This window comes from Pseudorasbora parva, chromosome 5 (assembly GCF_024679245.1).
Source record: "Pseudorasbora parva isolate DD20220531a chromosome 5, ASM2467924v1, whole genome shotgun sequence".
In the NCBI taxonomy this organism is placed as follows: domain Eukaryota; kingdom Metazoa; phylum Chordata; class Actinopteri; order Cypriniformes; family Gobionidae; genus Pseudorasbora; species Pseudorasbora parva.
This window is the reverse complement of record NC_090176.1, coordinates 31,984,794-32,008,492: the sequence shown is the minus strand read 5'-3', so window position 1 is coordinate 32,008,492 and position 23,699 is coordinate 31,984,794. Positions and strand designations below refer to the sequence as shown.

The 23,699-nt window shown below is 41.0% G+C and overlaps 1 protein-coding gene across 1 annotated transcript in view; it reads left to right on the top strand.

The window, feature by feature from the left end:
• Positions 1–23,476, top strand: part of klf7b (Kruppel like factor 7b) — a 40,505-nt gene extending 17,029 nt beyond the window's left edge. The window contains exons 2-4 of the mRNA XM_067443887.1: positions 11,791–12,400; positions 16,370–16,493; positions 22,602–23,476. Coding sequence (XP_067299988.1) covers positions 11,791–12,400; positions 16,370–16,493; positions 22,602–22,653 — 786 coding nt within the window. The 3' untranslated portion in view covers positions 22,654–23,476. The remainder of the gene's footprint in view (positions 1–11,790; positions 12,401–16,369; positions 16,494–22,601) is intronic.
• The last annotated feature ends 223 nt before the right edge of the window (positions 23,477–23,699 follow it).

The window sequence follows — 23,699 nt, the reverse complement described above, 5'->3', positions numbered from 1 at the left end:
ACCTCTTTATGTCTCCTAGGGGTATAGACCTTACCGGTGCCTGATAATGGGACTGCAGCTGAAATTGACTCCCTTGGAGAAGTTGGCCTATTAGTCATGTCTGTTGCCTGTTACAGTATGGTATGTAACCAGAGATCTCTATACAATACCCAGAGGGCCATGCATCTTATGAAACAAAACGCCCTCCAACTCAGCCCCCACTTCCAGCTCGCTCCTTGACGGCCAGCTCTCTTTTGTTTCCTCTTGTTCTCTTTTGTCTCCATGTGTTGTATCCCCCCACCCATGTGGCATTCTCTTTGCATTGAGTAATGAAGATTAGCCTGGCGCAATCCACAATAAAGACCCCCTCACCCACCCACCCATCACTAGTATCCCTTACTTAGACTCCCCAATCTTATAACAAGCTGTTAACCCCATTTAAAAATGTCCCCTTTCAATCGGCTTGTGACGGGGAATAATCCAGCCCGAGCGATTTAATGAAAATCGCTGTATCCTGATTAGATTACCCCAGTGCCGCCAGCCAGTGGCCATTAGCCGACCCTGTACACAGATAAACAGCAGCCCCGCTCCACAAATCCAGTTAAAGGAAGACGGAGAGAGGTTTTCTGAGGATCAGCTCGCCTCTTACCAGCCTGCAGTCTTACTGCCTTTGTCAGTGGGATTATCCCCCATTTGGCACATCTATGGCAAGGACTCATTCACGTCCTCCTTACCCACTCTATCCATTATTGCACTTGTCTCATTGCTCTATCATTGCACTGAGTGTGATCTTCTATGGCATATCTTTGAGGAAGATTTAAGTTTTATGTGATTTGTAAAGATCATTCTTTCATGTTGGTAAATCGTAAGGATGCATTGATTCTTAAAAGGAAAGCGTTCTTGCCCTTAAAATGTTAAATACTTGTCATATTGCTGATCTAAAACTTAAAATAAAGCTTAAAACGTAAAATATCAGCCGATAGTCAGTATGGTTCCAGTATATTGTCACTTTCGCAGACGTCCCCCGCTATATATTACTGTTGGGATGATGGGATCAAACATATAGGAATGTAAATTCTACTTGTATAACACAGCAATCACAGCAATATGACCAACATACAGTATGGTTATGGTTAAACGTGAATCCAGAATCTTTATCTTTATTTAACCAAACTGACTTTGTCATCTTACACAGACTTCACATTGTAGCACATAACACAAAAGCGGACTTTTGCACAAACCCCCCTCCCCTCCACTCCCCAATGTAAATTCCCCAGGTGTTCTTCACTAAGTTTATAAAGAGTTAATAGTGACTTTGTTCATCTGGGAACACGATCAAGGGCACATTATGCCCTCTACAATCATGTGCTGATGAAGTTATTGGGAGAAACCATAGTTCCTTTTCAGTTCCTTCACAGCTTCTTTGTCCCTTTTGTGACCTCTGTTACTAAAGTTCTACAACACTTTAAAAGCTAAACCAGTGTTTGTGTACACAGAAATAGCTCTTAGCAGCCTCATACAAGCACACCCAAAGGCTGATTGGCAACCAAGCCGCCTCTTCCATCTTTAAAAGGAGGTATTCATTAGCTGCAGCTGCACCATGTCAGACTTAAAGTCTCCTTGTGCGGATGGATGCAGATGGAGAAGACAGCTTACTGAGCAGAAGACAGTCTTTTACTGTCAATCCTAAATTATTGAACGTCTCTTATTAAGTAAAAGCTTTGATGAGACGTGGCACTGAAGAATCTAGCCTAAAACGAAAACCCAATAGCTAGCCTAGTGCCCAAGTCCTGGCCCCTAGCTAGAATGCAGTATCGAATGCTATTATTTAGTTAGCTGGTGTTTAAAATGGGTATGCACTGGTCTGCACAACATGCTAGCTTGCATTTGGTGCCAAGCGCGTCATAATGCTCTCAATTACACTTCTTTGCTTGTAGTAGCATTCATCTGTGAAGTAATCCTGCCTCTAAGGGTACAGTGCACAGATAATGCTTGGTTATCTTGCATGATTAGCATTGCTCTTTGTTCCACATTACATGCATGCTCACTCAAAGTATTGTGCAGAAATGGGCCATGTGTCTGTAGAGAAAAGGCTCAGTGATATTGCCAGTTGTTTTGATGGAGTGGACAGCCACAGGTGCGTATTTCCTGTTCCTGACCTCAAGAGTGTTCTTGTCATAATAAAGCTGTCTCAGTTATGTCATGAACCTGATCAGGGCCCTAATGTTCCGCCAAGAGCTGTCAACAAGGATAAACTCGTCCACAACTATGGCTAATGAACGCTTTTCTTTTCCCCGCACTCCCTCACTAGGTGGTGAATCTGCCAAATAGTTTTATTAGCTTGTGCTTTCTCACCAAAGATGGTTAGACGACTTCCAGTGACAGTCTAAGATGACTAAAACCTTGCTTTTCAGTGCAACGAAATGTACCTAGATATTTGGCCTGCAGATACATTCACAAGTCAAATCTCAAGTTCAAGCATTAACTTGGTATTTTGCAGATAGAAAATTGATATACTGTTCAAAAGTTTGGTTCTTAGTGGGAAAAGTTTGGGGTTGCAAAAGATATATATTTTTTAAACAAATGCTGATCTTTTGCCTTACTGCAAAAAATTGTGCTGTGCTATGAACCGTTTTCAACAATAATACTAAGATATGTTTCTTAACCATCAAATCAGCATCATATATTGATTTCTGAAGAATGATGTGACACTAAAGATGGGAGTAATGATGCTGCAAAGTCAGAGAAATTGTTTTTAATATATTAAAATAGAAAAGTGTTATTTTAAATTGTTATAGTATTTGGCATGTTGTTTTTACTGTATTTATGATCACATAAAAGTATCCCCCTTGGGGAGTATAAAAGACTTTAAAATATTAAACCCCAAACTTTTAAATGGTAGTACATATTATAGCACAAATAAAAGCAAAAAGCAAATGATTACACAATAAATAAATAGCCCACCTGGTAATTGGTTACAGTGGTGTGTGAATCGTGCTTTTTGATTACCAGTTTTGCTCATTTATCGCTCATGTTGTTTTTGTAGTCTCTAATTCAAGTCTAATCTAAAATCTATTTTTTGGCAATGTGTGTCCGAGTTGCCATCTTGTTATACAGTTACTTAGACATTCTACACTTCAATGCTTCAACAGACTCTGGTCTTGCTTTTCTGTCCCTCGCTTGATAATGGAAACAGGAAAATGTGTCTCTCTGATACAGGCAGCACACACAATAACGTCCCAAACCAGTGTCCTGCTGTCTTTTCACATTTCAAAACCCAACAATGTGGCTGCTATGGAAACAGCTGCCAAGCCTGTTGTGCTCATCTCTGGCCGAGTTCCTGTCTGTCTGTTTCCTCTCATTTCCCAGAGGAGCTGGTCTATGTTTACCAGCCAAAGAGAGACACTGGAGCAGGAACAGCACTGGAGAGGCCCTCTCTGTCACAAGGTGCAGCTGCAAAAGCAAGAAGCGAAGCTAGGAAGGAAAATGGAGGGCAGGGAAAGGATGAGGATTTCAAAACAAATTTGCAAATCGCATTACACGGTCAACATGTAATTAGCTTTGTGTGCGAGTGTAAATATTGACACACAGTAATGAGTACATGGAGTTTACACTAATCTGAAACCCAAAGCCAAGCTTAGCCTTTCTACAGAGCTCTCTGTACGACCATTATGCTCGACGGGATCATCCTTGCATTGTATTTGCATGGTGCTTTTTATGGTCTTCGAGAAGAGGGACATTACAAACACTTAGAAGCAGTCCCGTGTCAAGTATCTGATTTCTCAGTGGAGTCACGTAATATTGTTTCTGAACAGATGTGAACATGCTGAGACGAGAAAAAAAAAAGACTCAGCGGGAGCGATGAACAGAAGCCACATCAGGAGAACAGCTCCAGACATTACCTTCATCAATACATAATAATCCAAGATTGGAAACATGATAGAAATGAGCCAGACAGATGAACAGATCATTGAGTAGCACAGATACCACATGTTATGTTCTGGGTCAAAGAACTACGAAGCGATAATCTTGATACTCCTGGTTCCAGGCGACAGTATTAGTACAAAATGTGTGTTTGACTTCTTAAAATAGAGCTTTGGCATGGCTGATCCTGTCAAATTTGTTGTGTCTAGATAATGGAAGATACAAAAGTTTCTGGTCACTGGGACCAGGCCAGCGATTCAATTACTTTAAGTACACATTTGAGCAAGGTCAAGTTCGCCACACGGATATTCAAGACATAAACTGCAGCCAATGTCTTCATATTAAGCAGTAGCAGTTATTACATAACAGAGCACTCACTTGTTCACAGGTTTGGCAGACAGACAGGCCACTAGACATAAAGGACACAAATAGTGTGCATCTGTCTATAGCAGTGAACCCAGCTGCTTATGCATATTCTACCCAAGCTGTGAAATTTTAAATAAATTGCAAAAATTATTTGGAACATGCAGCATTTTCTTTTCTTATTAGTCAGTGGGACCAAAAAAATGTCCATTTGAAATTGGAAATATTACAATTATATATACATTTTCTCTAAATTAATAAAAAAAAAAGTGCAATACTAAAACTCACAATGATGCACAGTATGAAAATGAATATAAATGTTGATATTTAACCTTTTACATAAATTTCAGTTTTAGACGTCTTTAAATGTAATCTAAATGTTCAAAAAAAGGTCAAATGAGCATGCAAAATTTAATATCCAGTATGGGCAGATACAGATTAAAAAAATTAAAAAATCAGTTGATATATGATATGGTACTGAAACATCATGCATCCCTATGCTCTGACAAGCTTCATGTTTGCTAGCAATCTGTGACAGATGCCTTATGTCTGGAAGCAACAGCGTCCCAGACAGTTCTGGGAGATAATAGTAGTCAATCATCTGACTTTTTTTATGCACATTTAAGCATTTATTCAGTAAATGTGCTTATAGCACTGTTTATGTGCATGTTGTCTTATCAAATAGACAGTGCATCTATCCACCTCAAGTAAGTGAATGAGTATTTATTTATATTTCTCTTGGTAAACCCATGCAGCTTTTTAATGAATATTCATGGGTGAAAACCCAGCTACTGAAGCCGGATTTTACTCAGCAAAGCTACACCATTGAAATTCACTGAGGTATCATTTCAAATTAGGATGTACAATTTGAAATGGCATAATGAAGAACTACACTTATTATAGAAATGCCACTTGTTTGTAATCAAGTTGTGCTGTTTCTAAAAGAGCGACCCGGTGTACTGCAGAGGTGGCTTTGAACAACTTGGATGACAAGCCTGTGTAGCATTTGCAGCGTAAGCCTACCGAATCTGGCTTTTTGTTTGTGCAGAATGCCTCCCTGACAAGCCATGCAAGTTACATTTGCAGATGTACACAAGGGATTTAAATATCATCTGGTTCCCAGGCAACCACAACAATAATGAAACCTATATGTAAATGCATGACACAAAACCAAGTCTTTTTCTCCAGAGAAATCTGGGGCAGAGGTTCTTCCGCTAAAGAGCTGCTCAGTAAATCTGGCCCTGAAAATGTTCAAGCAGTTGGGTTTCCAGAGCCTCAGGCTTATTTGCAGTGGCCCATTCGTCACCGAGTGTCCAGTTTTGCCAACTCGCTAATAGGACACCATCCTCAGTGAGTAATTGGCCCTTTTTTATTTTTTCGCCATTATACTGCAGCTCTGCACATTTTAATTTCACCACGGCAAGAGCTGCATTGCTTTCTCTCTGGGTTATGGTGTCTCTCTTGGCAGAAGCAGGATATTTGAGATCTTTAAAATGGATCCTTCTTAACATGTTACCAGCGTTCTCCTGATGACAGATAGTCAGCACCAATCCATATAACCCATCTCTGCCTACTCTTCAGCTATGCAGCAAAAGCAGCAGTGGAGAAATCAGTGGCAGGTGGTCATTAGCACGTCACTGAAGAATGACAAATGGCTTAGCCATAGCATTCAAGCATCATGCTTTTTACTAAAATTACACCATTTTCAAGATCACTCTCTGCTGCTCAAACACACAGATAAGGATCTGATCTTAAACATAAATAAACCCTCAAATTGCAGGATGACTGGCAGAAATTCTCAATCTGCTATAGTAAAACGTTTCTTTTGCAGCCTCTAGCTTACAACTTTTTCCTCAGCAAACAAATGCTGCACGTTGGAGGACAGGGACCCGACTTGACAAATGACCTGCGACAAGCCTCCATCCACTGCAACAGTGGCCAAGGGCCAAGGGAAACGGGATTAAATTATCCACCCAAATTAAAAGAGCATATCTGTCTTGTCCCTGCTAACAGCTGTTAGCATTTATCTCCCACATGTGTCTGTGCCATTCATTCATTTTATAATCTGCGTTTATCAGACTGACTAGGCCGAAGTGGGGCAGAGGGGACCAAGGAGAGGCGCCCAGGCGCTAATTGCCTTGCCATGCTCGAGAACGTCTGTGTGTGCGTGTGTGTTCCAGAGGACCCCACCGGTTTGGCACAAAAAAAAGGGGAGGTGGAAGTGTAAGAGGGGGGTAGGGAAAGATGACACAGGTGCAGAAACAGGAAAAAAGGAGGGCTATTACACAGCGGGAGAGTCTGCAAAAAGTCACTCCATCACAGACCACTGATTAAAATTTCATAGGAAGGGGCCAGAAGGGCGAGTCTGCTGTAGGTAGTTGGAAAACAGTAGAAGTGGACGAAGGCCAGTAGAAATAGTTGGATTTCCTTTATTTGAGTGGGGTTATGGTTCAATGACATATAAATAAATCCCAGTGAATTAAAAGTTTTACAAACATACACTTTGTATTATGTTGGTTTCTTATGGTTTAAAATAAAGAAATAAACAAACACTCTGATTGAATATTATCTTATATCTATAGTAGTTTCAATTTTGTTTCTTAAAATATATTTTAAAAAAGTATTATATATATATATATATATATATATATATATATATATATATATATATATATATATATATATATATATATATATATATATATATATATATATATATGATTACAGTAACTTTGCCTCATAAAAAGCCAGAATTTATATTAAGAAAAGTTAAATAAATAAATATATAGGAAATAAAAAAAATGTTTTCTCCTTGTACTTCTTGACGAGCGGTTTACGACCATTTTCTGCAGGTGTCGGGTGCAATTGCTAGCCACACAAATTGTTTGTTGTCCAAATGTTGCAGTTTAGTGAGAGTGACGGGTTGCGGAAAGGCTAGGGCTACATTTTCAGATGCAATCATGTCTCCGTAGACTCCTAACAAGTTGCTGACATCTCTTTTGTGAGAGTGAGGTTGCGATTGAAACGGCCGTTTATTGACTGTGCTTGCTTTGATGGGGAGAATCACCAGCGAGATCAAAAGGAGGTGCGGCAGCCGCTCAGGATCGTGCCACACCGGTGTTTACTTTTCACATAAGGGCTCTTCTATTGGTTATTAACTGCTTTACTGGAACTCTTTTTCATTCTTTCTTTGGCCTTTTTGTTAGGATGTCTGATTGTAGTCATTGGCTTTATTGCCACTTATCAATTGGCCATCCACAACACACGCAAACCAAGGTCTGCAGTAAATCACAAACTGTGCACAGCCCCATGCTGTAACTGTATTGTCTAAATGTCAGGAGTCCCAGAGCGGGGGTGCAGGGGGATGGGATGATGACAGTAGATGAAGTGAAGAGATTCAAGCTTCATTCTAGTGTGTGTGTTTGACAGCTGTTTTCTTCCACACTCACTTCCCCCTCCCTGGACCCCTGTCAGCCTCCCCTCCATTACTCACCCCAACACTCCAGCACCAGGACAGCAGTGACAGCTCCCCTCCCTGAGCTCAGCCAGCGAGGTGCAGGAACCAAACAGAGAGAGCGGTTGAAAAGGCACGCAAGATCCGTGAAATCCTATCCATGACGGTGAGGGCCTCAGATGACTCTGATGTCCACCCTGCTGTGATGATGGTTTATATGTCATCGGGACAGATAGGATATGCCTCCGACTGCAAATTTGCAGGCGGCTTGGTATCCCTCTCGGTGCATGGATAGACGGATCCTGGAGGGAGGTCCTTATGGGCTATAGAGTTTCGAAACACTTCCTGAGGTTGATGGTGAGTGTGTCACTTGGCACAAGTCGTCTCCGAGGGCTCCCGGGTAATTGTTGTGTCATTATAGAGGTAATCGTGCTGCAGCCATGGCGCATCCCTAAAAAAACACTTGAAATAATATAGATAAATGAGTGCGGTGTGCAAACAGGCCAAAAGCCCTTCAATTCGCGGAAGTCCTCTATGGTTATGGTCATAAAAGTGCTAATGGCCACACTGGAATCACAGCACCTTGGGAAATTGTTATGAACACTGCAGGGTACGTAACAATGCCATATAGACAGATTTCATTGCAAGATTTATTTAGCAAAAGATTGCCAGAGCTTAGGACAGGTTTTGCAGGAAGGAACACCTGATCTGCTCATATTTCTGCATGACATACAATCTTAAAAATGTAAGGTCCATCAAAGAGCTCTTTTCTTGGGTTCCGTTTGACTACACACAGGTTCTTAAGCTGACTAGAATTACAAAAAAACTAGTTATTGATGTTTTAATATAGGTCCTTCAGATTAGCATATTGGTGAAAAGAGGAAAAATGAAAGGGTTAGTTCTCCCCAAAATGAAAATTCTCTCATTAATTACTTACTCTAATGTTGTTAGACACTCCTAAGACTTCCATGCATCTTCAGAAAACAAATGAAGATATTTTTGTTGAAATCCGATGGCTCAGAAAGGCCTTCATTGACACCAATGCCATTTCCCCTCTAGAACCATAAAAGGCACTAAAGACGTTGTTACAAAGCCCATCTCACTACAGTGATTCTACAATAATTTTATGAAGCGACGACTTGTATAGTGATGGGCCGATTTCAAAACAAAGTTTTGAACGTTATGAATCAGCGTATTGATTAATTACTCGGAACGCCAATGCCACGTGATTTCAGCAGTTTGACACGCGATCCGAATCACAAATCAATACGAAGATGAACGGAGGTCTTACGGGTGTCGAACGACATTAGGGTAAGTAATAAATGAGAGAATTTTTGGGTGAACTAACCCTTTAAGCTCTTCTGGGCAGGGAAGCACCAGTAGAACCATATGACCTATTTTGGTTCTCCTGAAAAAACATCTTAAACCAACCTAAGTTGCTCTCTAAACCACTGCTTTTGTTTCCATTCACCTAGTCTGGCATTTGGTTGGTTTAAGAGGGATCTGTGGCACTTTTCAGCTGCTCAGCACCGGAAGACCAGCTTGGGACTTGTTAAACTAGCTGAAAACAGACTGCAAAACCAGTTAAGAACATGCTTGGGCTGGTTTAAGATGGCTTTTCCAGCAGGGATGAAAACCAAAAAGGTTATTCTATTATATTACACTCTAAAAACCCTTTTTAGAATGTTTAGAATAAGCGCTTCCTACGGTCCTACATTTAAAAAAAAAAAAATCTGTAAATACAGCACTTTTAACTCAAGTGTTGTTCTTAGTGACTACATCTTACACGCATACAAGCACACAGACGCACACATACACACTTAGGCTTCCCATCAGCAAATTAACTGAATAAAGAGCCTCTCTTTGCTGGGTCGTTTGAGTGGCTAATTAGTCATCAGCGCATGCTGTGTAGGGAGAGAGAGAGAGAGGAGAGCAGAAGAGAGATCGGTTTTGCATCAAGAGGTAGAACTTCAAACGACATCTGATGAAAGCCAAAATGCTTAATTAAAATCTATTTGTATGAGCGAAAAATCATCACAATTTCAACCTCCAAAATAGAGAGGATTCAAAAAAAGCTGTTTTTTTAGATGCGGGTGGAGATATAAACACATTAGTTTAGATAATGTGTCGACTTTATTATCCAAGCAGGGAGCGGAGACAGCGAGAGGAACTGACTCTGAGATTGGCGATAATTTCCCCTTTGTGTCTAACTTGGACTGCATCCACATTTGCTAATAACAGTTTTGCGATTCTCCCCCTCGCCTCTCTTTGCCCGCTCTTTGTCTGACATTGGCTCTTAGCGCTGCATGCGAACCCCCTGGCACTGCATTTATAATAGATGGAGCTCAGTGCGCACAATATAAGCAGGGTATGAAGGGGGCTTTCTACACTAGCAGCCAGTCCAGAAGAATCAATTCACCTCATCTACATTTTCTTTTCTTTTATGTTCTTGTAGTTGCTGTGTGTGAAAATATAGCGTGCTTATGCCAAGTTGTTTCAATGCTCTGCCATCTCTCAATGGCATGTTGCTTTAAGCCGCGTTACATAGAGAATGTATCCGTATGCTGCTCTGTGCTTATCAAAGCAGGGTGGGTATGTCCTCAGAGCATCCATTAAAGTAATAAGGCCTACAAAATGCATAAGAATGGAATAATTCCAGAGGTGCATGATCTCTCTAGGTTGGTAAAATTCCTGCTCGCTAAAACATGGCTAAAAAGGCTTTGGTGCATGGATAATTCATGCACTTTCCAGGTAGTGCTCAGAATCATAAATGAATGCAGAGTAGATCGGGAGAGCTTGCAGTGGTGAATTGTAGCTGCTGCAGTGGACTGTGTTTCAGTTATTTTAGTCTTTGTTGAAGGCTCTGCTGTATTGCATAACATGAGTCAAATTGTGGCTACAGTATTAGTGACTTTCTTTCGGTGTCACCAGGGAGGTCAGAGAAAGTGCACAGGAACCATTTGGCTTCAAGTAAATTCAATGGTCAATGTTTCACTTAAGCTGTAGCTTGGATTGCATTGCGTTAGAAATGTATCAGATATTGTTTCTAACTATTCTGTGTTTAGTCTAAAATAGTAATCTCAAAAAAATTCCTCAAGTGGTTTTCAAACGTCTTGCTGCCAAGGACCCCAAATATGATTATTCTGAGGGACTCAATATATTTTCCATGTATAAAAACACATTTATATTTTTAGATGTGTGATATTTTAAAAAATAACAGAATGAAATAATTTCCTTTTATATTGTCGTTCGCAACTTGAACTAAAAAATATTGAAGTTGACCATTTAAAAATATATATATATATTTAGCAGAAATAAAAAGTGTAGCTTTTCAGCAGACAACAAATGCTAGGAAATACCTTAATTTTGGACAACTTATTTAGGTCTGAGCCAAAGTAGATGACAGAACAAGTTAAGAGAGTGCATACAGCAACAGTAATTTACAGCTGACATGAAGTAAAAACTACTGCCATTTGACTGCCAAAGTGCTTTTACCGCAACACACTGAACAGAACTCTAATATCCAAACTGGCCACTGTGACTGGGGAACAATAATGTTAAACCACTGAAAAAGAAACTGCTGAGTGAGCAGTCAGCGAGCCATGATAGTGCTGTCTTTCTCTTCCGTCCTCCCTCTGTCTGCCAAAGTATTCATCAGAGGAAAAACCAGAGTGAGGGGAAAGGTATCTTAAGTAATAAAACGGTCATTTCTCGCTCAATAAGCACCGTACAAAATAACCTACGCTACATAGATAAATACTATTCCCTCAACCGCAGCAAGTGTAATAAAAATTCCACGGATGTTCAGTTTCTCTCCCAGAAAATCTTGCCCCCCAGCTGCACTCGGAAATTTTTCTGTGCAAAACTCTCTATGTAGCAGGTATATTCGTTTACACTTTCCACAGAGCAACCAACTGAACCAACGGCGACTGAAAATGTGTCGACGTGCTCAGCTGTAACCGTGCGTTTGTTCAGACGGTTAGCTTTGCCTTCATAAAAGTCACTGGACTTAAGAGTATTCTAATGAAGGCTTGTTGTCTCATGTTTATGCTCTTCTGTTTCTCCTGCAGACATGTCTGGAACTGGAGAGGTACCTACAGACCGAGCCCAAAAGGCTTTCGGAACTCTTCGACGAGGAGCTCGACTGCCTCCTTACGCCAGCTTTCATGAAGGGAGACAGCGACGAGGACCTGATGGACCCTTTGCTGCCCAATTTATCCAACGAGCCCAGTACCCCTCCTCTGTTGGTATCCCTTCCAAAAAACCTCCATGCCCAAGCCAACACCAAGAATACCGACACAGGGCTAAAAGAAGCCAGCGGAGGGGTTACTCCCGCCCAGCTAAACGCAGTCACGTCCCTCACGCCACCTTCCTCCCCGGAGTTGGGGCGACATCTTGTAAAGCCCACGCAGACTCTTACTGCCACAGCTGATGGCACACTCACGCTGAAACTGGTGGCCAAGAAAGTGGGACTTGGGGCAGCGAAGTTAGTGGCGACACATTCGCTACCTTCGCCACCAAATCGCGGTGCACAGAGCGACGGAGAAGGAGGCCTGGGAACAGTAGGCGGAGGGGACATCCCAGAGAACAAAAAGAGGGTCCATCGTTGCCAGTTTAATGGCTGTAGGAAGGTTTACACAAAAAGCTCGCACCTAAAGGCACACCAGAGGACACATACAGGTGATTAAATGCACCAGTAACATCTTATCATATGTTTTAGCATTTAACATTCCTGGAGAAAGGCTCCAGGGTATCGCAAGTCTAATTCTGCATGTAATAAGATGAAGTTTCAGAGTTAAGGAAATCTTCTTTGCCAAGGTTCTAATACTATAGAAGGGTCACAAGAGATCTTGTGAAGCTAACTCGATTTTTGCAGCACAGCCCCAAAGCAAAATATCTGGTTTTCTCTCTCCTGCACCTTAATCTCAGACTAAAATGAGCCCAGCCACACCATTCAAAACCTGCCAGTGCAGTCAGTAATTGCAAGATGATTGATAGACTGACTGAGCTGAATCTCGTTTCCCAGCTAATTCGAGCTTGCGCGCTCCGGTGCCGTAGTTGCTGCCCTCTCGCTGAACCTGAGAGCGCGTTTCACTCTGCCATGGCCCCGAAACCTACTGTGACAGTGGCCTCAATGCAGCGTATCTGGCCCCTGTGGCCAGCTGTTGACTCGGCAGGTTCCTGTGAGAGCTGGTAGTGCTAATCGCTTTTGGGCTGATTCTAGCGTATAGATGGTGCTTTTGCTTTTGAAGATTGGGGGAAATAAGCAATAGCAGGAAAAAGGGGAAAATAAAAACCCTGAAGAAACATTTTGGCTTGCTGGCTCATCACATTATGTGTTTATTACAAGACAGATTATTCTTTTAATTAGCTTAATCCTGTTATTTTGGTTATCATTTCCGTAGATTACTAAAACAGGTTTAAGAAAGCTACATGCCTATACTAATATTTTTGTTTAGGAGAGATTTTATTTATATATATATATATATATATATATATATATATATATATATATATATATATATATATATATATATATATATATATATATATATATATATATATATATATATATATATATATACATACACACACACATACATACATACATACACACACACACACACATTTCAGTACATCTGGTTGGGTTGTCAGAAGTCACTAAAATCATTTTTCATATTATTTACCCTCATAAATGCAGCCGTTGAGCCCTGTGGTAATGACATGGTCTTACTTTGCTTTGTCAACAATGTTTGCTGAAGTTAATAGCACATCCCTGGATAGGATTTGGAGAATAAAAATGGGTTACATTACAACATGAGCCACTGGAGAAGACTAAATGAATGGATAAAAATTGGGCCCTACCACTTAAATCTAAACTTCGGAGACAATAATAGCTTACCAGCACTCTGACCTGAGGAAATGTAATTAACCGCACCGTACACACCTAGGACACTGGGGCGAGGGAAGGAGCTTGCCATTTTGGAGGGTTTCCGTTGCTAGGAGACCATATCAAAAGACTGTAATAGGTTGATTATTTGCAGCTCTACATACCTATTGAAGCGCCAATATGCCAAATCAATCCCACCTTTCCCCTACCCTCTTTGGGTACAGTTGGGGTTGCCAGGCAACTACATCATGCATATCTAAAGCAAGCAATAATTGGTTGGTATTGCGGAGTGTCCATAGGTTGCATACCGACTGAATGGCTCGTTCTCTCTCTCTTCTCCTTTTAACACTCTCTCTCCCTCTCTCGGCTGGTTGCTAGGCGACTCCATCATGCATCCGTGACTCTCCAAGTTATAATTGGCCTGCGTTATGGTTACCGTGGTTGCAGGTCCAAGCCTGCCTCGCTGCTGTCAGACAGCAAGAGAGGGAACGAAATAAAGAGGCGGAGGAAGGGGGCTACGGCATAAGGAGGGAGCGAGTGCGAGGGGGTCTTTGGCCAATTATTGGGAGTGTAGTGCGAAACGTTTGCCGCCTCACACCTGCGGCCCCGCCACTCTCCAATTGACACAGAGATGCTCTTCCGGTACACTTGTAGCAGTCACAGACACGAGAGCAGACACGGCAATATTTTCTCCTACTGATTTTATAAATTGAATGAGCTCAAGGACAGGCAAACATAATAAAATAAACCTCAAGGCACTTTGACCCGCTGTTTGTCTGTGCGCGTCTTGCCTGGCAGAGAAAGATGAGAGATGTCAAAGAAGGCCCACTGCTTGTTTGTAATATTCCCAGAGGTGAACCAGTGAAAAAAGGCCAAGCACATTGTATTATATTTAAAAATCTTCTCCTCTTTGTCATCCAAAGTCAAGAAATGTGACTATGGGGAACCGTTAGGCATCTTACGAGTCCTTTTCCTCGTCACCATTGCCGTGTCATTCTTTACTTAATGTTGCATCATAAGAGACTTTCAGGACAGACTGAGCAACGTAGTGGTTAACCTGATGTTATGTCATCCTTTACCTCATCTTGCATCATAAAGCTAAAAAACGAGACAGGATAAATAGATGAACAGACTTTGATTTCAGTAATATGTGTGCTCCTATCAACTGCATACATTTTTGGGATATGAAATATTGCGAAAGCGAATACCTTCCATTTTCCCCACATCTTAGTGGATCATATTTTCCTTACAAAAGGGAAAAAAGTAAATAACAGCCTGTAATAATTTCCATTCCACTCTATGATGATTTTCTTCATCAGTATCCAGAGTCGTGGAGGTCCAGGCACATCCTTGCTGAAAACAGCATTCATTTCTATGTTGGTCTAGACTAATTTAAACTTGTTAATATTCTTTCTAATAAAGCATGTTTGGTAAGATTGTTATTACTAATCATTCATTAATTGAATATCAAAAATTAATAATCTAACCTAATCTGCCCGGCTTTCCATTCATCTGACTATCTATCAGTCTATCCATATATCTAGTCTGCCTATCTACCTTTAACTATCTAGCCAAGAACATCATAGCAACATACTACAACCACCATAGAAACGCCATAGGAACCATTTGGAAAACCTTGCAAATAACCTGGCAATGCCAAAGCAACCACCAATAATGCTGTAGCAACCTACCAACCTGGCTATTTGCATGTCTGACTGTAAAAACATAACTTTTTTTTCAAAATCAGCATCATGCCTTGACAAAATTTAACTATTTTTTATGATAAAGTAGTCTACATTTATCACACATCACATGGGTTTTTATTCAGCAATAAATTACGAAAAGAGTTACTCCTGTAAATCACCATTTCTACTTGTTGTCAACTGAGTTTAGTGGTAGTATAGTATAGTGGAGTTTCCTGTAATATATTTCCTCCATTAAAGTGGAGCACCATCCACTTTAATGGAGCTTTACTCTAGTTAAGAAGATGGGTGCACACAGTGTTTGCTGGAGTAGCTGGCAGCTTTTGTACTGTGAATATGGCATTGTTTCCCATTAAGCATCATTAAGACCCCAATTATCATTACCACCTCCAGATCTGAATCCATGCCATCAACACCCTCCCCATTCCCACCCAGGCCCCAGGCTGAAGTCAGTTCTGTTCCCCAGGAACACTGCCACTGTGCCGGGACCCTCTCTTCGGGTGTTGAAACCCTCCCTTCCTCCCTCCCTCATGGCCAGATTTTAAATCTGAGGCATAAAAGTACAGCATGTGGAACGATTGGTATCTCCTTTCCCATCTGTTTAACTTAATTTGAATTTCAGAACTCAATGGGAGGGTGGAGAACATTTAGCGCAAATGGCTTCATTTTGGATACTTGACTTTGGGTTATGAATTCATTTTGTTATGGTGACTGAGCACGTTTAGTCAGCTCCTCTTCAATTTAAGAAGAGGTGAAAAATGACCCTTTGAGCGAATCAATTTTTGTGAAGGCAACATTTTGCACGTTTTCCACTATGGAGAATACAGGTTTGGGCTACAGACATGCGATTCGTCAACTGGGAGAAAAAGCGAACAATCTGATTGGCTGGCTGGGATGTGTGATTGAGAGAAACAGTAATGAATGATGTTGATAATGGAACTGCTGACGGTGCTCACAGTGGCACAGCGGCAGTCTCGCTCCAGAGGTGCACCATCTGTGTACAGGTGTGTGTGAATGGTGAAGCATGGATTAAATGATGTGTGTTTGTGCATGCAGGTGAGAAGCCTTACAAATGCTCCTGGGAAGGCTGTGAATGGCGTTTCGCACGAAGCGACGAACTGACAAGGCACTACCGCAAACACACTGGTGCCAAACCTTTCAAGTGCAACCACTGCGACAGGTAAGAGACGCTGCAAAGCTAGATTTAACCCTTTTTAATTATTTAACATTCCTACACATTCAAAAACACTGGTACACAGTCCTCAAGTGCCCATAAACAAATTCCTCTAGTTATGAGACCACAAGACCAAACTTTCTCCTTCAAAAAGAACCCTCCCTTCGTGCTTGTTTTCTCAAATTCTCTCTGATGGCATGCACAAAACTGCATCAGGCTCATTGGAAGTTAGTACAGGCCCAGTTCCCTGCTGAATAACTCATTCACAGTCTGGTCCTGTGATACCCATTACCGAATTACTGTGAATATCTCATTCTCGCATTCTGTTCCACTTTCCTCCGTCCTCCCATCGGTACTGCATATGCCTACACTGTGGCTTGAGTGCAGGGAGAAAATTTGAAGGTAAGAGTGTTATATAATAGTAATATAAGAGAACTGGGGAAAGGCACATGAGGAAATGGATGCACGTAGAGCTATAGAGGAAAGACAGCATATTTGTTGATGATTTTTTTAACTGCATTTTTATTTTTGGGGGGGTTATTAGTGTGATTAGTGTCCCAAATAATTATACATTTAAAAAGGTGTACTTGGCTTGATGTTTGCCCAGACTGACAGCAAAAGTTTAGGGTGGCCATAACTTTTTTCCTGAATAATGGCAGTATATTTTGTAATTTTGTGTAGTTATTCTAGTGGCACAGAAAGTACATGCTTCAGTAGTAATGAACTTTAACGGTATAGTTCACCCAAAAATTAAAATTCTGTCATTAATTACTCACCCTCATGTCGTTCCTAACCCATAAGACCTTCATCATCAGAACACAAATTAAGATATTTCTGATGAAATCTGAGAGCTCTCTGACCCCTCCATAGACAGCAATTTAATGAACATTTTCAAGGTATAAAAACATAGTTAAAATTGTCAACCTTCATTTTATGAAGCTATGAGTACTTTTTGTGCGCAAAAATAACGATTTTATTCAACAATTTCATTCTATTCTGTGTCAGACTCCTACGCAGCTTCTGTGCAGCACTTTGCGAATTACGGAAGCCAATGCTGTACACTTGAACACCACGGCGCATGCGTGTGCTGTATTTACACTGAAAACTGCATTTGGAGACTGACATAGGCTAGAACTAAATTGTGGAATCAAGTCATTATTTTTGTCAAGTCGTTATCGCTTTATAAAATTAAGGTTGAACCACTGTAGTCACATGGTCTATTTTAATGATATTTTTACTACATGTGTCTACTGGGAAAGTGTTCATTCAATTATTGTCTATGGAGGGACCTGAGAGCTCACAGATTTCATCAAAAATATCTTAAAATGTTAGTTAACCCAAAAATGAAAATTCTGTCATTAATTACTCAACCTGGTGTCATTCCAGACCCGTAAGATCTCCGTTCATTTTCGGAACACAAATGAAGATATTTTTTGTTGAAATCCGATGGCTCAGAAAGGCCTCCATTGACAACATTGACATTTCCTCTCTCAAGACCCATAAAGGCACTAAAGACGTTTATGTAGTGAGATGGACACTGTAGTGAGATGGACACTAAAGCCCATCTCACTACAGTTGTTCTACAATAATTTTATGAAGTGACGAGAATAGTTTTTGTGCAAAAAAATAAATAAAATAAAATAAAGGACTTATATGGCCGATTTCAAAACACAGGAGTTTCAGAGTGTTATGAATCAGCGTATCGATTCATGATTCGGATCGCATATCAAACCACCAAACTGCTGAAACCACGTGACTTTCGCAATCCGATCATAACACTCCAAAGCTTCAGGGAGCAGTGTTTTAAAATTAATTCTCGTCACTTCATAAAATGATTATAGAATCACTGTAGTGAGATGGGCTTTGTAACGCTGCCCTTAGTGCCTTTTATGGTTCTTGACAGAGGAAATGGAGGCCTTTCTGAGCCATCGAATTTGAACAAAAAAATCTTCATTTGTGTTCTGAAGATGAACGGAGGTCTTACGGGTGTCGAATGACATGAGGGTGAGTAATTTTGAGTGAACTAACATTTTAATTTGTGTTCCCAGGATGGATGGGTGAACTTTAAGCAATAAATATAGCTAGATATTAAATGCAAATGGAAACGGTATACAACAAAGTTGTCTGGACTAAATACTGACTTTGCAATCACCAGCAAAGTACTATTCTTTGAGTACGGAAAAGTATGTAAATTGGGATTTTTACTAATTATTTAATTAGTATGAATTTTCCAGGAATTCTTCAGAATAGTGATTGCACTCACAAAGAGCAATTTTCCTACCAACAAAATATTTCTATATTTATATTTCTGATAAAAACACTAAGTCATGGAGAAAGCCATAGAAATTTCTAGTCATGACTGTGGGAACCCTGTTTAAATCTTACGGGCTATATTTTAGTGCACACACACATACACACACGCACACACATGTGATGCAGAGGCAGCGTGGTGAACGTGTTGCCATTGGTGATAAAGAGGTGAAGAGACACAGAAACAGCAGAGAAAAAGAGAGATTTGCATTAGCATGGGGAGAAAGAGTGATAGCGTGTCAGGTGACAGTATTAAGAAGCTGTCACTCGGGCCTGGCACGCGGGCAGCAATTACACAGTGGAGGCCGCGTGCCCACTGAGCCAGCTCCAGGTGGAAGCACAATTAGACACGGCTCCCTGTCTCGCCGTCGGCTTCAAACCAACCTTGCCGCAGCCTTTTGAAAGTTGTCCATTGAACATTTCTCTGCTGCTCCATCACAATGAAGCTCCAGCAATCCCAGCGGACAAGTTGCGATTGGGACGGCCTCTGTTCTGCAGACTGCTGCCGACACCTGAACAGCGCCGTTTTCCCTCAGGCGCAGCCAAGCACGTGAACTCTCTAGGGAAAGGCATGGGGAAATCTGTGTCCCTACACTCATTACTCAGTGTTTGGCAGCTATTGCATGACAAAAGGAGGAGGAGCCAGCTTGGATAAGCAAATCTACATTGACAATTCTTTCTCCCTGATGTCAGGTATAAACAAGGGCATCTTCTGAATTTGGAGTCTAGCCTTAGCAATTTAGTTCCGCTGCAGAATCCCACACACAGATCCCCATCATTCCCTGGGAATTTATAATTTGATTCCTGCTGTTACTCGCTTTTAATACTAAACTTTGAAGAACCTCTCGGGAAAGCACATCCATTTTCGGTTGTGCCTTGCATTATGGGTGTATATAGAATGGGGAGCGGGGGGGAGTGGACAGTGATGCTGCTTGGATGTGAAATTGTCCTTGTGCAGCATTGTTACTGTTGACAGGGATAACAATAAAGAGCAATGTGTAGCAATAGCAAAAGGAGACTGTATTGTAAATATCCGATGGGAGGAAGGATGCCTAGTTGAATCTGGATGGAGAAAGCCAGGGGCTAAAGGTGATTCAGAGTGCACACTGTTGAAAAGATGTGCAAAACTGCCCATTATGGTCTTCAATTTTGCAACTGCCCTCTTCTCTGGCATTGCCTCCAGTCAGTTCAGGGCAAGTCCTGTAACAGAGCTGAACTTCCTGATCAGTTTGCTGACAAAACTTCCAAAAACTTTGTTGTCATTACAGTTGAGTTGAATAACTAGCAACTGCTTTTTATTCAATTGTATTTAAATATTCATTCTCGTAAAAAAAAAAAAAGGCAGCTCCAGACATGTGGAAACACCATGAAATATTAGAATAGAATAGAATAGAATAGAATAGAATATAATAGAATAGAATAGAATAGAATAGAATAGAATAGAATAGAATAGAATAGAATAGAATAGAATAGAATTTCTTACATGATTTATGGTATAGTGCCAAACATGTAATCATCTTGTGTTACAGTGATAGTTACTCTGTGGCAACCTGATGATAAGCATCTTGCTCAAGTCCACAGCAGTGATTTAAGACTTCAATCAAACCACTGCTGACTAAAATTACTGATAGCAAACTTAGGTTACTTTTCACTTTCAACAGCACGAGCCATGGTATTTCTCTCAGCTAGGTGATTTACCAAACGTGTGTTACCATCACAATGGTTTATAGAAGCTACAGTCAAGGACAGTCTAACAGTAAATACAGTCAGCCAACACATACACAGTCATACTGTCTCAGTCACACACACACACGCACACACACACACACACAAACACACACACACACACACACACACACACACACACACACAAGTGTATTGGGCATCATTAATCCTGCCTAATCAAGCACAGCCCCCTGTTGGGTGTTGAGAGGGGTTGAGTGAGAGGTGGGGGGAGGGGTTATGAGATCTAAGGGTGTGCCAGCTGGTGTAGCAGCCACTTACAGTGAGTCACAGACCATCTGTCCAGTCGCTCTACCCTACCTCCTCACACACACACACACACACACACACACACACCCAATAGCACATTTACACCTAGCTCAATGCAAATCACAAACAAAATTTGAACAGAGTGTAATATACCATGTCATCAGGCACTGCAAAAAAAAAAATCACATACCTGACTTCACATCAAAATTGACATGCACATCTGTCTTTCACATAATGCTAATCCAATGCCAGATGATGATTGGTCAATACTGCAGTCTAGCTGTATTAAACTAAACAATATAATAAATAAAGAAAACTTGCCTTAGCTGCTACTTGGGTGTTTGTAATGGTCAGGTATATGTGCTTAATTGTCATGAAAATATGGTCAATGCAAAACAAAAGTAACCGCCCACATTTTCAGTGGCCTTCTTTCTGAATACTTTTCCCTAATAATAATTTTTAAAAATCCTCAATTAAACCAAACCAACAAAGAGGCAAATCACAATATTACACATTTTAATTTGAAGTAAATAAGAATTGAGGTGGTGGTGGGGTGGGGGCATTTATATGGTTTTAATGAGGGAATGAACTACAATACCCTTAAGCACTGTGAATGGCATTAATTGCAATATTTGAGTGTTTTTTGTTTAATATCAGAGCTCATGGTAGGTATGTCTTGAAAGGTTTCTATGGAATCATTAAAAAAATGTATCTTGAGAGAAAAGGAATGGGATTGTTATTTCTAAAACGCAGCTGTTGCCTTCTATAGACCTTAAGTCCTCATTGGGCATACAAGTATGACTGATCATTGGAAAGAAGTTTGAAAGATTTTCCTTGAAGAGCCGTTCAGAGAAAGAGAGAAAATACCAAGAGAATGATTATAAATTTGTTACATTTCCAGAACAGAATTCTGCAAAGCATCTGGGGAAAACCAGAAACCGTCTGACTGATATAAAATGTAGAAAAATATTAAGATGACTCATTTGAAAATCAACTGTTTACCTGTATATACACACACCCTCATCCCACCCCAATTTACATCTTGGCTGCTTCTCATCCAAAAAGCAGCAGAGGAGTTAACACCGTGGCTCTCGACTAATTAATAATGGATACAGCCAGAGGCAAATTGAAATTATAATTCTCCACTCCTTTCCAACTCTGCAAGTTTTTATTCATTTCAGTTAAGATTCACTTACAACACTTTTTTGTGGCTAAAATATAGTAATCCTCATAGCCATATAAATGTAAAGTAGAAATGGCACCGCAACACCGTATTTTCTAAGCACATTATATATTGCTCCCACCAGCAGCGGTTACATGTGAGCTTAATTGATGATGACACAAAAAAGCCCATGGCCTACTATGAGAACCCAACCGCTATGACTCAAGTGCTACATAACTAATGCAGCCACACAGTTTAAACAATACCATTTCACCTCCAGCCTCGAAATAATTTCCTAATTCAAACAGGCTCGCCGTGATTTGTGGTCGCACCCCCAAAAATGTATTTCTTGCGCAAGGCTCAGCACAGACTTTGCTGCTAACTGCATTGGCAAGATATGCGTTCAAAACGATCTGTCACCAGTTTTAGAGCAAAAAGCTGGCTATGCTTAAAAACTAATTTTTTTCCCCCCCAAACGCCAAATGTTGTTTTCTCTGTTCCATCTGCAAAGCTGCCACACTTCTTCCAAGAAACTCAGACCGTGGCCCTCTTTAGTGCAATCACAACCGTGTTTCCTTTAGCTAACTCTCTCTTTCTCTCTTTACAGCCGTGTTTCCTTAAGCTAACTCTCTCTCTTTCTCTCTTTACAGATGTTTTTCCAGGTCTGATCACTTGGCTCTGCACATGAAGCGACATATCTAAGGCCGAGGGAGACGGAAGAGAGAGAGAGAGTGAGAGAAAAAGAGTGAGAACGAAGAGAAGAACATGTGTGCACAGCCCATTCGGGAACATTCACAACAGACTTTGGGTGCACACGAGGGGTCTGGCCGCAAATGTCACCAGGAGGAACATGCGAGGCAGCGTGGGCAAGCGTTGTTGGATTCTACACCCTCTCAAGACAGTCCGAAAGCCTTTCATCAGCGATTAGCCATGCCTTACCGAGCGTCAGCTCGGAGGTCAGACACTGCCAAACACCACCTTTTTTTCCCCTCATTCTCTTTTTGTACAGTAAATCACCACTAGCATGGGACGGTAAACTGAACGCTACACGTACAAAACCGAAACGCACACGTCATTCGTCGCATAACATAACGGTTCTACTAGAAATTCAACGTTCATTGTACATTCTGGAACTTCCTTTTTCTTTTTCCAAGGACACATCACAATAACCAACCTGCAGCTACGTCGTATACAGCAAGCAACCAAACACGGAAAACAACATTGCCAATACGTTCTGAGGCGTGACCAATGGAAGTAGCGGCCAAACGCAACGCACGGCCCCCGAAGCAGTCTGCACGGGAAAAATGAAAAACAAAAAAATACGGCAACGCTCAGGATGTGTGCTGATTTCTCGTACTCTTTCGCTCAGGAGCGAACTCTTCTCTGCTCTTCACGCCCGTCACCTCACGGGCGACCGAAATGATGCGCAGCGACACTTTCTTGCCTTTTTGTTTTGTTTTTTTAAAGACTTAAAAAGATGTTTTCCTTCTGAGCTGAAATGTCTTAAACTTCTGAAAAGTGAAAACTTACTTTGTGAACACAAGCATAAATGTGCACATACGGGCAACGGGAGGGAACTGTGAGCCCTTTTCAGTATGCACAAGGTTCAGTGGCTCCTATCTGGCACTGAAATGAAACGTTTGAAGCATAAGACAAGGAACAGAATCCCCTCAGAAAAGATTGGGACTGCTGGCTTGGTATGAAAGGACAGAAGTCTTCTATTTTTCATTTTGCTTTGCTCAGACTTG